This window comes from Sylvia atricapilla, chromosome 5 (genome assembly GCF_009819655.1).
Source record: "Sylvia atricapilla isolate bSylAtr1 chromosome 5, bSylAtr1.pri, whole genome shotgun sequence".
NCBI lineage: Eukaryota > Metazoa > Chordata > Aves > Passeriformes > Sylviidae > Sylvia > Sylvia atricapilla.
In genome coordinates, this window is record NC_089144.1 from 49,290,475 (window position 1) to 49,307,749 (window position 17,275).

Here is a 17,275-nt window from a genome sequence, read left to right on the forward strand (position 1 = left end):
GCAAACACCCAGATTCAATAGGAAAACCTTGCTGAGATCACCAGTGCCCCATACCACTGCAATGATTCACATTCTGATCACTCAAACAAAGCCTCTGACTAAAGACTATGTAACTTTATGTTACAGCCATTCCTCAGTGACATCTGTCTAATATATTACCTTTAGCCTTAAGTATTTTACAACCATGCTATAATCAGCTTATATATTTCTAGTGTCACTTCATCATAAACAATAATTATTACATTAAAGTAATTATTAATTTCTACCATTCTATTTATAAAAGAAAGTTTATGTTAAACCAAACTCTCTTACCTGTTATAACTGATCCATCAGATCCTGGACCATTTCCCAGTGACTGGAATTCTGTTAAACTTAAAGCTCCAGAACTATCATCACCTAGAGACTGGGACAGGTCTTGAATGTTCTCCATATCTTGTAGGAACTCTCCAGATAAAGGGCTGTCTATATCCTCCTCCTCCAAGGGAGTAAGGGGATAGAGCTGGTTTTCAGTGTCCACCATTTTGATCAAGTAGAGCAGTCACTTAAATTTCTTTTTACTGGTGAAAGAATAATTAAAAAAAAAGATATTTAAAAAAATAATTGAACCAGTTGCAGCACACTGAATACAGTATTTCTAATAAAAAGGTGAAATAATATACAACATTCTATTGCTCTGGAAGCTTTATGCAATGTCAATCAGCAAGAGCACAGGGTGGGGAAAATTCCCCAAAAAAAGACTTCAAGATGAATGAAAGTTATGACAGGATCAATCTGTAGATTGTTGTTTTCTCTCCATTGCTGAGAAAAGTGTTTCTACAGAAGGCATTATGCACTTCCCACCAAAACTTATAACAAACATCAATATTCTACTCACTCTTCTTCAGCAGGAAAAATAAAGGAGATGTTGCCACTATTACTAACTTGCCATTAGTACCCATCTATTTGCCCAAATTCTTTGAAACATGATAGTTTTAACTAAAAAAGGAAAATAATTTCTATGTCACATAATGCAGTAAGCAGGAATATGTAGGAGACTTAGTATGGGAATTTATCCATGATTTCCAAAACCAGTTGCAGACAACAGGGACTTTACTGTACCGGCTGTGCTGCTGGGTGAGAGCTGGACACACAGCATGGATAAGCCCAGCAACACCTGGAACTAACTGTGCTGTTTGCTCTTAGTTATCTGCCCACGTCCCTGACAAAACCACAACATACTCAGAAATGAGAAATCCCTTGTATGTAATTTGTGAAAATAACGTTAAATTCTTGTCTGTGTGATGTATCTATTTTGTGATGGGGGAAAAGTATAGAGAAATCTCCAGCAACTCTAAGGAGACTACTAGATTTGTCTCCCTAAGAAGCTATCAGCAAAAAGAAGAGAGGAATGGCAGAGTTTATGATTGGCACTGCTCCTTCAGTGTGCTCTCCATGGAGTTCTTCTGTATTCTCCGGAATACAGACACAGAGCAGACACAGAGCCCCAGGATAGCTGTGGAGGCTCCAGTAGGGACTGGGCATCTTGCACTCAGTGTTTCCTGCTGAATCACACACATCTCTCCAACTACCACTTCTTCATCCAGTACACATATTTTTAAAAGATCAAGTGAACACTGAAGTCTACCTTCAACCAAAATAGGCATTATGTGTCAGGAAAGCTTGAGAGCTGACCTCTGACCATGGCAACAGCTACCTGGTATCGCCCAAACTGCAGCATACTTTTCTGCATTTACAATCCATATGTAAAATTCAGCAGCCTTTTTAGCTACATTTCTGTAAAAACAACCTAATACCTAGTGAAACATAAATGGAGTGCTTCTTGTTTTAACTATTAAATTACATACCCTTTTGTACTTTCAAACACTACAAGTAAATTACAGCTGCTTAATCATTAGAGCTCTTGTCAATGATTAACTGGTACTTAGGCAAGCATGGCAACAACATAACAATTTCTGAAGACTGTCAAAATATACTAATATTCACAATACTGATAATTAATTTTTTTATAAGTGCAGAAAATCTTTAATGTCTAGTATTTAAGCAGGAAACTGCCTTCTGGCTTCTCTCTGTTCTGTGCATGTTTACACATGCATATGCTTTCATTGGCAGGTTTCACATAATATGCATTGATCCTTGCTTGAACGAAAGAAGCTTCTAAAATAAAAAGAGTAAAAAGTATGAAGTTCATTTAATATTCAAAGAGAGAATTTTGCTTTATAAAAAGCCCTGTACATGTTAGAACAGCAGAAGTAGTAGATGCAGCACAATGATTCCACTCAAAGATCTGTGTCTTCTAAGTATTTACGAAAATTCTGTGCCTCAAAACATCTGCAGGGGTTTTTCTCAGTTTCTCATAAAATACTTTAGTCTCCATAACCCTTTTCCTATTGCCAAGTACCAACACACACAAACTGAAAACAAGAGAATAGAACATAGAAAAATAAGGACACCATTTCAGGTAATTATGACTTTAAGGTTGAACAGGTTTTAGTCTCTCACATCCTGTTACCTCTGAAATATGTCTATTTTCACAAGAAGTCCTTTCCCACCACCTCACTGTGAATACCCACTGAGTAACTTACCCATAAACTTGAAATCGGTCCCAAAGAAATCAGTCAGATTATTTAAGAAAAATATCTCAACATGCAGCTAGCAGTTATTTGCTTCATTTTTGGAAAGGCAGGGAGGGATACTAACCCTCCAGCCTTTCCACATTTAATACTTGCCACGCCAGGGATAACCCCTGTAAGGAAAGAGGTCTCTGAGATGCAAAGGTCTCTGGGAAGCAATAACAAAGTCTGATCTTACTGCATAAACAAATTGATCGTGTAAAGGGCTTGCTTGCAAATACCAGGGTTAAAGTTGAAACAATCATTACCTCTAGGTCATTTTGGGAATTCTAGGGCTGAAAACAGCACATGTAAAACTCGTGATTGCAATAGATATTTTTAGGAAACTTCACTGGATAGGAAGATCCTTGAATATGTAAGCTGCAGAATATTTCCAATATTCTGATTCAACACAAAAAAGAATAGAAAATAAGATTTGGTACCTAAAGTGTGACGCCCAGACTTCCACCTGGGAAAGGATGCTTAGTTTCTCCTCTGTCACGTGACAATTAATTCAGTTTTCATAGTTTGTAACTTTATATATTCATACTATTTTTTCTTTTAAAAAATATTAATAACATAAGACACAGAACATTTTCTATACACGTGATGAAAAATTTTCGTAAGCCATCTCTTCATCAAGACTGCCAGTTGCAAACCCCCTCTCAAAAAAAAACCCCACCCAGAAAAACTTCATCTTTCTTCTCTTTACTCAGCTGTACTCCAAGATACCATAAGCAACTTATAGGTACCCTTGCCTTTAAAAGAAATCAAAATTCACACACCCTCATTTTGAAAATTGACAGCAAAGCTGTAAAGTCAGGATCTTAAAAGCCACGTAAGGAAAAATTCTATGCAACCTTGATTTGAACTGTCTCCCCAGCCCCATGGCAGGGGAATGAGCAAGGGGGGCTTGGTTGCCTCCTGGGGTTAAGCCCAGACAAAATGATAAAAACAACACAGGAATGTTTTTTATTTTGTTTTGTTTTATATTACTCAGCCAAACTCAAGGAGACCTTACTGAGCTAGGAAGCTGTATTTCTTTGGACCCAGGACCTTCTGTTCCATTGGATTTTAAATGACATTGGCTAGGGTATATTACAGATCAGAGTCTCTGAACAGAACCACCCAACCCTCCTTTTAAATGTGACCTTCCTGCTTTAAACTACTCAGCTGCTTTCTAGACCTTCAAGATTATATATCCACAATTTCCTCCAATGCCTTCTTTCATTTATGTAACACACTTATTATAAATAGTTCGGAAAATTGTTTGTTTTGCCAAGATTACTGTTTAAGAAGTAACTAATAACAGGGCAGCAACAAAACTATTCAGGAGATAATGAAACTATTTATTTCAAATATCATACCCTCTTTCACAGCTTTCACACAACAGATGCAGTTACTAATGCAGAAAAAACTATAAAGAGGAAAATAATTTTCAGCAAACAGAAATAAGAGGTAATTCATCTCACCTAACGTCAAACAGCTCACTTAACATGTTTGGGTTGAGTGGAGCTCAATGGAATTTCCAGAGCCATGACTGATCTTCAAGGCCATGATTACACACTAAAACCGTGGTACTTTTCAATCCAACCACTTCCCTGATCCAGTTCACTGCAAAGCCTTACAAATACTAGTGCTGGCTCAATGGAGAGGGCAGAAATAAGAGCTGGGAAGAGGAGTACACGTGCTGAAGGGCCAAAATAGGACTGCATGTGCAGCCTGAATCTCCTCTGCAGAATCCAGTGACTGTGTGGACAGGCTGGCTCTGCAAACCAGGCACTTGCACTGTCCGAAATGAAGAAGCCAATGCCCCTTTGGTCTCCTGTGAGAGGTGAAAACTGCTTTATATATCAGACAGCACCTCTATTAGATTAAGAGGTATCACCATTTTTTGGCAGGGCCATGGAACTGTCATGCAGGCTGCTGTGTGCACATCCCATAGATACTCACCTTCCAGCAGTAGAACTGCCACTGAAATCCAGTAAATGGAAGATACAGGCATTTACTCTAAGTTGACACAACATGCTCCAATAAATAAATAACAAAAATGAAATTAAAGTTCCAGTGCTGGAAACTCAAGCTGAGAGTAGAATCTAGCTCAAATGAAAGATTTCAGCTGCTTGTAAAGAACAGAACAACATCCTAGCATTAAGTGGCTTTCTAATGGAGAATTTTAACTTCAACAAGCCCCTCAAGATCCTGGTAACTAGGAGCTCCATTCCGAACACTTTATCTTAACACTGACTTCATATTAGACCAGAAAATAGATTTCACCATACTGCATCCACACCATTAGACCAGTCAGCCTGTCTCAGACAGCTCAGCTTCAGACATAATGAAAGACCACAGCTCCTGGGTATGGGTGCAGTAAGATCTGAAGGCTGTGTTTAAAGGAGCCCCTGCAATCCCTTTGACAACACGAGCCAGATTTGGTTTCATCAGCACCTTGACAGGAAGGTTTTGCAACTTTTGCCTCGAGGCTCCAAAGACAAGACTTACAGGTCTATCACCTGAAGTTTACACCTATCTGCAATCACACTTGCTTTCTTCCACATAAATGGATGTATCAAGCATGGCATTAGTCAAATTTGCATCAAGGCCCTTCTGGTAAAAGGAAAATCCCATATTGTAAAGAGTGGAGATAGAAGTGTTTGGACTCCCTTTAAGCTCAAACAGGTTCAAGTCTGCATAGAATGCCAACATGACTGAGATTTTTTGGTTGTTTGGTTCGGTTTTTTCTCCTCTAAATGTGAGTTTTCATATCCAGAAAGTAAATGCTTTGGAGGTTTCTGTAATTGGGAATAGGAAGACTTGACTTTTCTGTCTTGTGAATGCTGAACTGAAACTGAAGTCAGAAATAGCTGTATGTCAAAGTAAAGCTTTCAAATCTCTTTTAAATCTGTGTCTGCTGAATCCTTTAAAGAACTGTCTACACAGGACTTCAATAGAATTCAAGAATAATATAAATTAACAAACTATATAATACTATACTTAGGGTTATTGAAAAAAACTACCATGTTTTCCTTCAATTTCCTATTTTCTTCAAGAAATGTTTTTGGAGAGGTCTTTGTTGCTTTGGGTTTTTTGTTTGTGTGTGGGACTTTGGGGATTTTTCCTTCGTTGGTTGCTTGCTTTCCATATTTTGAGTTCCTAGTTGTTTTTTTTTTTTAACTACATTGTAATCTATTCTGAAATTTAGACAGTACCAAACCCAAGAAAGCACTGCCAAATACTCAAGTGAAAAACTTCGTGTCAAAAAAAAAATTGTGTTTTGTCTTGCTTCACGTTTTATAGTTCAGATACACAGAAAGCCTAAAAAACATCTCAGTTTGTAATGGTGTCTGTTTCCATTTTTATACTCAAACTGACTACCTGCCTAATTTATAGAATCAAGATACTACTGTTAATGTGGCTTTAAAAAAATCAGCCTGTAAAGCAGTATGAGTGAAGATTAGTCAGTTTATTACGTAAGTCGTTTATACACCTAAAGCAAATATTCATATTAGAGTTCATAATATCCAGATTTTTTTTGGCATAACCACTGAAGGAAGTATATTTAATTAATAAGAGATTCAAAAGGACAATGAGAATTTCTTTTCTGCAAGAAACTAAGGCACGGCAACATCTTAGTAACCACTATGTTATAGAGTAGTCTGTGTTCCCTGCCATGTGCTACCTTTCAAGCTCACTACAGTTCCACCAATACTGCTCACAGCTCACCAGAGTTTCTAATGAAAACCCCAATCCACTTACAGTTGCAACTCCAGTTACATTTACAACTCTGCACTTGCAACACACTCCTCCTTTTTCCTTTCCTCTCCCAAATGAATCCCTGCATTTCGCTCTTCAAGCAATCCATTTCCATGTCAGTATCTCTTCAAGTCACTGCTTTATTCCAGTCAAATTATTCCATGCTTGAGGAGAATTCAAAAGATTACATGTGTTAATCACAACAGTTTGTGCTTCAAAGTTCTACAGATTCTAAAGCCTCTGTGACAACACCTGGCAGGCCACGAAGCTGACAGAACATGCTGACACACATGCTGGGAGTGTGTGCTGAACACTGACATGTGGAGACCACAAATACTGAGAAATTGAGATCTGGTGCCTCATTTAAGAGGCTGCTCCTGCTGCATGTACATCAAAAGCTGGGGTTTGATTTATGATTGATATTTGAACCAAGGAGAGGTCACATTCAGACAAACATGACATACATGTATTTGCTATCTGATCCACGAGCCAAGGTCACGTTCACACAAATGTGTCATCTGAGTATTTGCTTTATTTTTATTACCCCGTTGATGAGCCTAAAGTTATTTTACTTCTCTCGTGTCCCAAAAAACTCCTTACCCATTTATTTGGTGTGTCCCAAAACCTCCTTGCCCATTTACTTGGAAGTTGCCAGGTTTTTCTAAGTTTTGCAATACTGTACAAACGTCTGATGAGCTAATTATATAAGCCAAGATTATGAATTGATTAACAGTTAGGGACACCTTAATTTCAGAGATCAGAGCTCAGATTGAGGCTAAATCTGGTTGCACATTATGGCCAGAATTAAGAGAATTAAGAAAAATCAAAAATCCCACAAAAACTTGATCTTATGAACTGCAGGCATAGATCAGATATCCTAAGCCATTGTCAGGGTGGGTTTTTGTTTGTTTGTTTGTTTGGGGTTTTTTTAAAATTAATAGGTAAAAATAAGTTTGAGTGGTGAAGTCAAAGTTGATTACAACATGTACAGCATTTACAAACAGCCCACGCATTTGCCCCAACATGCTGCTCACTGGGAACCAGATCCTTAAGACTAAATTGGAATGCTGCAATTGTTTCCTTATACATGTGATTACTGCATCTCAGATTATGAAAAGTGCCTGCTAGACAATTTTCTAACTATACCCTGATATTCTACAGAGACCTCATTTGTTGAAGGACACAGATATCTGAGGGTAACAGGCAAATAGAAATTGCATTTTAGAGTGGTGACTAAATTATTATCTCCAATATAATCAATTCCTGAAGTAAATAAAACGTAAGCCTCTTGCTAAGTCTCCTGCAGAGTACATTTTCACTACATATGGTAAAAATAAACTTCATAAGGTAACAAATTAAAGACATCTGTGCAACTGAAATTGTCAATTAAAATTATGATCTAATACACACAGATGCAGTGCAAGGAAAAATTTTTGGCATATTGATGGTACTGCTGCATAAACCTCTCACTCAGAAGATTTACTTGCTCACATGCTTGATAAAAAAACCAAAACCAAATAAACCCACAAAAACATAACATACATGACTGTTTTGTCACGGAAAACATTGTAACTTTTACAAGCATAACTGTCTAGTAACTCTTCCTTACAAATGGGAAAATTCAGACATACTATATTTATGAAAAGGCCAATTGCAACTAACTTAGAGTCAAACACACTTGGATGCACTTTCTGAAACTGATGGCAGTTCAACAATCTTCAGGGTTCATGTGTAAGTACTGGTAACTTAAAAAGTGTGCTTACAAAACAGGATATAGGAATTCCTTTTGTTATCTGCAGACCTTCATGTGTGATAGCAAGTAGCATATATTATTGATAATAACATATTCTTTAGTATGTTATCATAATATATATCTCACATATATATTATAACATAACATAACATACAGCAGTAACATACTCTTTAGAAATTAGAATCCTTGCTCTGTTATAAATAAAAATACTTGTCTTTAGCTGGCTGGAAACTGACAGAATGAACAGAACAGACAATTGCTGAATTCATACTGCATCACCTCCTCAGCAGGGTCAATGTGTTTTCCTTTCTTCTTCCCAGTCACCAACTTCCATGAAAATGACCGACCTTTAATGCCTTTGCAGCCATTCTGCTCTCTCCAGTTTGAGGAGATTTGCAGGTCCAGAATTACTGGGCTGGGGCCACAGGCCAGTAGACCATACTGCATACACCTGACAGGTTAACTAGACCAGAAGAGGTGAGAAAACAACCCTGAAAATTGCTCTCAGTTTTGGGGCAAAACTCTCTTCCAAGACTGATCTGGACATTTGCCTGCACTAGCCCCTAATTCTTGCAGATATCTCAGTGGCAACATTCTTCCTGAATAAAGAACTATTGTTTTGGAACAAAACTTTAATTCTAAAAGGAGAGGGGAAAAAAGGAAAAAATTAAATTAAAATTACTTAATGTAAAAATTTGAAAGGTGTGTTTAGCATATTGATTTAAGATTGTAAAAAGTTTCATTTGAATCTTACCTGCCATTTAATGATTAGGCCTTGCAAGCCCTCATTTTTAGTCAACTTAGACAGATACAACTTCTCCATCTGACAAACTCCCAAATTTTGCCACCTTGATCTCATTACACATCCTGCTCAGAAAAATAGAAATAAAAAAGCCCACAGTTTTGCATCTGTACCTTTTCCTGCAAAAGTCCTCCTACTTAAGACCAGTATTCCTGTATAAGAGACAGGAAGTCTCTCAGTTTTCTCTTTTCATTTACAGCTTAAACTTCTAGCTTGGGCTCCTTATTGTTTTGGCTCACGACAGAAGTCTAGTTGCTTTGGTATTTGCTACTGCAATTTTTGCTTCCAAGATCAATAACAACAAAAATATGTGTCTTCCTCAAGAATACCTCCTTTCAGTCACCAGCACACTCCCTATCCCAAATCTCAGGTTACAGTCCTGTTCAATATTCTTTCAGCTGTCTTATCCCTCTCCTCTATCAGCCACATCAACCCATCCCCAAATCACCTCCTTCATCCCCTCAGTCCTCCAAGTCTCCAAGCTCAGCTCCTCCAGAATCTGCACAGCTGCACCCCTCACCATCTGCAACTCCTCGCATGATTCATCACCAAACATAACAGACCATGATTATTCACTGTTTGAAAAGCTACAGTGGAATTTACATCTCTTTCTGGAAGAGATTCAAGAAGCCTGAATTCGCCTTCTTAGCAGAGAACACCACCACTGTGTATTTTCAGTGGCTTCATTTCACTGATAAAACTTTATTCCCTTGTCCAGACATAATAACATGACTTATTTGATAAATTAAATTCACCTTAACAGAGGGATTTATATCCTTTAAAAAATAATGACCCTCAGATAAAATATTACAGATTTAGGTCCCTGCTGCTCACAAGTATCTTTTTGAAAATTGAGTCATTTTGGGCCAGCTTTTATAGTCTTCTACCAGCACAAAAAAAATCCAATGCCTTACATAACTAGCATCTGAAGTTGTGTAGTTTACTTACTCTATATAGTGCTACAATTTTACTCATTCCTTAGAAGTATTTTACAGGCTCTTGTTGCTCAGCTATTATGTTTAAGTAAATAAACAAATGAAACCTGCTAAAAATAAACTAACCTAAACTTAATTTCATGCCACAACTCAGAGTGGAATGTTAAACAAAATTCTTTCACTTTTTGTTGCTGGGTGGTTTTTTTTGTTGGTTTTGGTTTTGGTTTGGTTTTTCTGTTAAGAAAAAGGCCTTCAGTTTTACTCTGATAATTCAGACATCCCTACCTTTAAAAGTTTTTCTTTGTGATAAATACATCACACAAAAACAAAGTTTACACTGAATTAGCATTACTGACAGGAGCCTTGGCAACAGGCATGAATGCAATTAATCTACATTTTTTGGCAAATGGACATCAAGTACTTGTACTTGCAAGCTCCTGATGTGTCACATAGAGGATACACTTGGGACACATGACTTCACAGCTCTAAATCAGGTCACTCACTACAGTATCCAGATCACAAGCCTCACACTCCTGCCTGATCAAAAAGTGGCGAACTATAACCAATTATTTTCCTGCCACGATTTCCCTGCTCATCCTCTATGACATGCCCAGTTTAACAGCAATACCAGCATTGCTGTCCATCTGCCACCCCACTCCTTTTAACCAAGAAAGCATCAAACTGTAGAAAGGTGGAAGAAAAATGTGAGTCCAATGAAACAGCCAGGAAAAGAAGACATCTTTGAAAAGCCATGCATGTACTTTCATATTCCAGTTTTACTTCACTTTGTAAGGCATTTCAGCTGGCCCGAACCAGAATTTGAAAGAGCAGCTATAAGGACACAGCACACAGTCCCTCTCCAGAGCACAGCTGAGTTACTGGTTGCAAAATAAATTTACCTTAAGGGTACCTAGACAAGTCGGCTCAAGTAATAGCTCCTCCACATCAAAAGGATATCCCTTCAGTAGCTCCCTGGCACTGCCGGCCCCGCACTTTCCCTTCCAGCCATGCTGCTCCGCGGTGCCTGCGCTGGCTCTGGCGCTGCGGGATCCCGCTGCCCACCTCTGGCACCGTGACCGAGCCAGGAGCTGCTCCGGAGCCTCCCCGACACCGCTCTGGCCCGCAGCAGCTTGGCAGGCTCCCAGGAGAGCGCCCAGCCCCGGGCACTGCACGCTGCTCTGCATCCCTGCCATCCCGACACTCCGAGCCAGCTCCCGGGAACAGCCCCCGGCCGGCTTTATTCCCCAGGGCACACACGCAGCCTCGGTGAAACAATTCCCTTCACGGAATCGGTAGAAGTGTAACACAGGAAAACCACAGACGGCTACGGAGAGCTGAACAGACCCTCCGAGGGGCAGCAAACAGGACGGATAGAAGCGTACGGATGGGAGAAGGAAAGAAAGAGCCTAGATCAGATCCAGCCATGCTGTGGAGCCACACTCCTTGCTGTAAGCCCGTATTTGCAGGGCTGTCAGGAACCACTGAGAAGACATCCCATTCTTTTCTGCATTTATGTGTTCATTCATACACCCACACCTCCCCTTGCCATGTAATAGAGAAATAAAATGAATGATAGCTGCAAACAGAACAATTCTATGCTCTTAGATTCTATGCTGTTACATTTCTGCAGGATTTATTACAGGATTTATAATCTTGAGAAAACGCAACTCCTTGTAAATTTGGTTAGAATTGACAGCAGCTCAGTAGGCTGAAAATCAGATGCCCAGAATGTACATTTAGCTTGAAAATTTGACAGCTGCTTGAAAATATTGGCCTGTTTATGCACGGTTACATCTGTCCATCTCCAGCACAGAAGGACAGGTACAGCCGCTGCTTTGCCCTGTGCTGCTTGTCTCTTACTTACCCACTTACTAAAGCTGCTACCTGATTTGATCATACTGGCCTGCTTAACTGCACACAGCATGTCCTTTATCCTGAGCAAGGATATATAAACTTCACTTGTTTTAGATATATACACACACATATATATAGCTATTTTGTAATCTTCCACTGAAAACTGCCAACAATACTCGCTACGATCCGTGGGCTGTAATTAATTGTGTGTGAATTAATTGACAGCTGTACTGGAGGATTCCTCCACCCTGTTGGACAGAATGCCACCAGGCACTAATAAACAAGAGTCTCCAAAGCAGTCTCCTGATACAACATCCAACTTCTCCCTCCTCCTTCCCCACAGATCCAATTGGTTCCACAGTATATTCTTACTTATTCAGCCTTACTACTCCAGGGAATGTTTTCCATACATGTTGAATAAAGATGCCAGAGAGTCTGGCTTTGTTTTGTTTTGTTTAATGGGAGCCTGCCTCATGACTCCAGTGTCAGGTACCATTTGTACCATTTCTCCTGAAGCAGTAACCCTAACAGCAGGTTAGCAAAAATCATCAGTAATTCAAGTCTTCACTTTCAAATAAGGTTTTGCAAATAAGACATGAGTTGCTCTTACCTTCTGAACATTCATGTTCAGTGGTTTGTTCTGTGATTTGTTATATCAATTATTTCCCATAAATAATTTTTAAAACAGGACAGGTACGGACCACTTATTTGTGTAACAAACCAAACCAAATCAAAAAATGGCAATACAAGCCCATATTCAGGTAACAGAACTTACTCAGCATAACAGTGCTGGATGCATGGATACACACAAAACAACAGTAAGACCTGCCTCCAAATCTTAATCACAGGCTGTAGAATAGCTTCAAATTATTAATTTTTTTTTTTTTACTGTTAAAGGTAAATAATAAGTTATTGTGGTATTATTTTTCCATTTAAAATACATCAAACTCTAAACCATTCACCATGATAAATTCTCTCAGCTCCAGGATGTTATACACTCACAAATGAGTAAGGATTTGCTCAATCAGCATACCAAAAAACAGCTCTGGTTTCCTTCTACATACTACTGACTGGATAAATACTTCTCAACAAAATGAAAACAAACTAATGAGATACAAAAATATGAAATATGAAAATATTGGACTAACTGGCTTCTACATGTATTTCATCTGCCTGGAAACAAATACCAAAGAGCTGTACAACGTCAGTAAAACTTCAGCTCACTGCTCTGAGTTCCTCAAGACAGACACATTTTTGAACAAGTTTCTTCTACTATTTGGAAAGATTTAGCGGATAATTTCTCAGCTTATACATATTTTAAAAACCATGGTAGTGTATCAGCATTTTTAGAAAGGGATAGGCAATTTGCCAAATGATTGCCAATCTCTCCTACTCTGTGTTTCCACAGGCATGAGACAACTTGAACTTAAACCAACAAATCTACATGAATACAGCACCACAGAACAAACTATGCCTCTTTGGTAGTTTGCATCTTTCCAAAGTATAAAAAATTTGAACACCACACACATTTTAAGACTTAGCAAAGACCCACACAAACCAGCCACAACTCAAGCCTCAGTCAGGATTAGAGCGCCAATGAGTTGTGGTTTATAACTTATATTAATCTGTGCACGAGAAGTCCTTCACTGGACCCAGGAATTACACTTCTTAGATATTTAAAGACACATGCAATGCACTTATAAATAAATATTGTTTCATAAGCAGAAACTATGAGAAGTGGTATGAGGAAGTGGAGTCAGATTTGGCAACATCTCAATGCCACATGCAATCTGGGCACACAACAGTCTCCTCATATCACTTGAGTATCTTTAAAACATGGCAAATCTCACACTCTTTGAGAGATTTTAGTTTTATTTTGAGCATAGTGATGATTAAGAGCCCAACCTTACCAGAGTTTTTACTTCAGTGACAAATTCAGCCTTTCACTTCATAAAAAATCATTCAATATTTAATTTAACAGACCCGGTCCTTTGAAATGCTGAGCACTCTACTTCTAAAATATTAAGAATTCAGAATTCTACTAACTAGCACCTAAGATAGCAGTAGATATCAGAACATAAGGAAGTTTTACTTTGTTCTCCTGATTGTGCAACTATGTTCTGTTTATCAATAATTGATTGGCACTACATGCTCAGATCTCTTTCCTTGGCATTTGACTATACATTAATCACTCTTTAATGTGATTACATTAAAGTAATGTAATTACCTTACAGAGATTCTATGCCCAGTCCATGTATGTACTCACCCCTTCATGCAGCATCTTGCAAGGCTGAAATGGAAGTTGTTTTCCAGAATCTCTTTCCCTTCCATTTCATGTGATAACAAGCAGTTCTTCATCAATAAAAAGCTGCTGACATTCTTAAGAAAAATAAAAGATAAAGAGTCAAAAAAACTTCCCAGGGCTTATTATACTGATTTTACACAGCTATGATGTAATATAAGTTAAGAAAAATATTTCTTTATGCTTCTTAAAAAAAAAAAAAAAAAAAAAAAAAGCTTTCATTTCACTTGGGCTAATATTATTTTTAAATGACTGAGTTTTTTAATATGTCCCTAATTTTCCAGCAGGACCACACTGACATCTAGCTAACTAGGGAATATAACTGGTATATCCCAATATAATTCTGATCTTTTTTCCTCGACACTAGAAGAATTCAAAACCACTCAACTGAGTACACTATAGCAACAGCCCTGTGCTATTTTAATTGTCTGTTATAGAATAAAATACTTCTGCTCCTAAAGAGCATTCTCACAAATGTCCAAGTCTTTCTGTGGACACATTTAGAGTAGTTATGGTTTCTAAGGTGCACACACAGCCCCATGAGATGTCTTTTATTGACTGAGCTTTATTTTGACGATTTACATTCTAAAGGTAGAGATTTTGTTTTTATATACTTTATAAGGCCTATATAACCCCCCTCCCATATAGCTAAAAAATACCAAACAAAATAAAGATTCAGGGAGATTTTGAAAAAGTGGATTAAAAAAAAAGTTTCAATTCCACAAGGATGTAGGAAAATATGCTTGTACATTTAAAAAATATAAATTCAACTCCATTTATTTTCCAAGACAAGTATGGTGTTCTCTTTTTCCCCCCCTAGCAAAAATACGACATGTGCAATAGAAGGAGAGCTCAGAACCCAAATCTCATCAGGAAAGCAACAGACAAGACAAGAATACAGCTGTTTTCAATTTGGAAGTACAAGCTGCTTCTGAAAAAATAATTAGAAAAGTTATGTTTCCTTGCCCACTTTGGGACAACAGTGAGATTACAATTCATTTTTTATAAAAAAATTGGTATCTTAGGCCATATATCCTACTCTCCGGTAGGACATTATTGTCCCTTGTATTTTTGTAACACTCCGAACATGAAATATTAAAAGCATAACAACACAAAATCACAGCTGAAGGCGTAACCCTCTCTCCATGGTTTAAAATTCATGATACTCTTTATGAAGACTGCAGTATTAACAGAAAATGAGGACACTCAAGCACTACTGAAAAGCAAGTGTCAAACCCACAAGGTGTTTTCCAGTGGGTAGCCAAAGCTCCCAATGCACCTGACTGTAGAGGATGACAGTCAGTATAAAGCAGCAACAGGTTGATAAGAATGTTTTTTTGGACCATGCTAAGAGTTCCTGCCAAACATGGGAAAAGACATCGAGCGTGCTGTCTGTGGAGCTCCACAAACCTCTGATAAGGTCTGCACACACTCATCCTTCCAACACACTACATTGAAACTCCCAAAGTTGTCACTCAAAGTCACTACGAGTCGACGGCCACTTGGTAGCTCATGCCAGCCAACAAAGGTTATGATACTGGTTTAGGTTTAGCAGACGTGTGACCACATCACATGAACCACAACTGCCTCAGTTCCAGCACGAGACCAGGTAGCAGCCTCAATGCTAAGTCAATGATTCAGGATTTACAAAGGAAACATGTTTTACAGCTGATCCGTTTTGCTGCCTGCAAAGTGAATTTTAAAAGGTGAGCAGTGCCAGATGCCAATGAGAAAGTCTGTGCATGTTCTGTAATACAAGGAGTTTGACCACGATTTTCCCTCACAACAAAACTTATGCAACACCTTTATTAGTGCAGTACTACTAAGACACCCAATGCCAAAAGTGCCAAACATTATCATGGCAGATAATCCTGTGTGACGAATCCTGTGCTCATACTACTTCCATCAGAGAGCTTAGGAACAGCTCCCCGCGTCATTGAGTGAGACTGGGCCAATCTTAACACGAATACAAGGCAACACCTTTTCGCACTCCTTTCCATTGTTACTTCTGGAATGCTTTTTGAAAAGCAAGTATCCAGCCCCACAGGGACAACCAAGAACTCGGCAAACCACAAAAGCAAGCCCCGGAGGCGCTCCCAGTGACCTGCTCCTCGCTCCAGGACAGAGGACCCTCCTCTGACCAGCCGACCGGGAACAGCACAACCTGCCTGACTGAGCCAGGTCAGCAGCGGGAACCTGCAAGCACGTACTTTCTGCCTAGTGCCCGAGTTCATTCCAGGTTAAGGGCAATCCAGATGTTCCATTCAGGAGACATGACAGTTGCCAACCAGCCCCTCGTGCGACGGGACATTACCCCCTCCTCTGTTCCCACCTCCAGCGCCCTGAAATCCGCCTCCCCCGGGGCTTCCCGGGTGGCTCTTTACCTGCAGCCGCCCGCGCCGGGCCGGCTCTGCCCGTCCCGCAGCCCCTCGGCCCCTTCCCCGCAGCCGGAGGCGGGCGCCGCGCCGAGCGAGCAGCGGGAGCCGCTACAGCATCACCCCGGGCCGGCTACCTCCTCCTGCTGTCCGCCGCCGCTTCGCCGAGGGCTTCACACCGCGGGGCCGGAGAAGTAAGTAATAGCGAATAGCAAGGGAGGGGAGGAGAAGAAAGGACAGGTCATTAGCAAAGCCGCCGTCGCGTTAGCGAGGCGGGGACGTCACCCAACCCCGGGCGGGCACTCCCGCCTCCTGCCGGCGCCCCGGCAGGGACACGGGCACCGCCGGGCGGGGGGGCGCCTCTAAGGCAGTACCGTGCATCGCTGTCGCGGGCTGCGCAGGGCCGTGTCGGGCCGAGCTACGTTCCCGGCTGCCGGCGGGGAAGAAGGGGGAGCGGGGAAGGAGCGGAGAGGGAACGGGAGCGGGGCGGGAGCGGCCGGTGACAGGTCCCGGAAGTGAGGTCGGCACACACCTCCCGCCGCGGCCTCGCGCCATTGGCGGGGAGGGGGCGGCGCCGCTCCCCTCACGCCCCTCACTGCCCTCACTGCCTTCATACCCCTCACTGCCTTCATGCCCCTCACTGCCCTCACTGCCCTCACTGCTTTCATACCCCTCACTGCCTTCATAGCCCTCACTGCCTTCATAGCCCTCACTGCCTTCATGCCCCTCACTGCCTTCATGCCCCTCACTGCCTTCATACCCCTCACTGCCTTCATGCCCCTCACGCCCCTCACTGCCCTCACACTCCTCTTTGCACTGACGCTTCTCATTGCCCTCACTCCTCACTGTCCTTACGCCCCTCACGCCCCTCACTGCCCCTCACTGCCCTCAC

At 40.5% G+C, this 17,275-nt stretch overlaps 1 protein-coding gene across 4 annotated transcripts in view; it reads right to left on the reverse strand.

The window, feature by feature from the left end:
• Positions 1 to 16,670, reverse strand: part of PPARA (peroxisome proliferator activated receptor alpha) — a 32,878-nt gene extending 16,208 nt beyond the window's left edge. For 2 of the 4 annotated variants that reach the window (XR_010743641.1, XM_066319436.1), the window contains exons 1-3: positions 16,393 to 16,670; positions 13,973 to 14,085; positions 313 to 557 (exon numbers count right to left, since the gene is read on the reverse strand). Coding sequence is in view for 3 of the 4 variants with exons in the window: in XM_066319436.1 (XP_066175533.1) it covers positions 313 to 520 (208 nt within the window). In the remaining variant the exon portion in view is untranslated. Of the gene's footprint in view, positions 1 to 312; positions 558 to 2,582; positions 3,065 to 13,972; positions 14,206 to 16,392 lie in introns of those variants that run through there. The other 2 variants (XM_066319437.1, XM_066319438.1) reach the window with 2 other exon arrangements.
• Between the last annotated feature and the right edge of the window lie 605 nt (positions 16,671 to 17,275).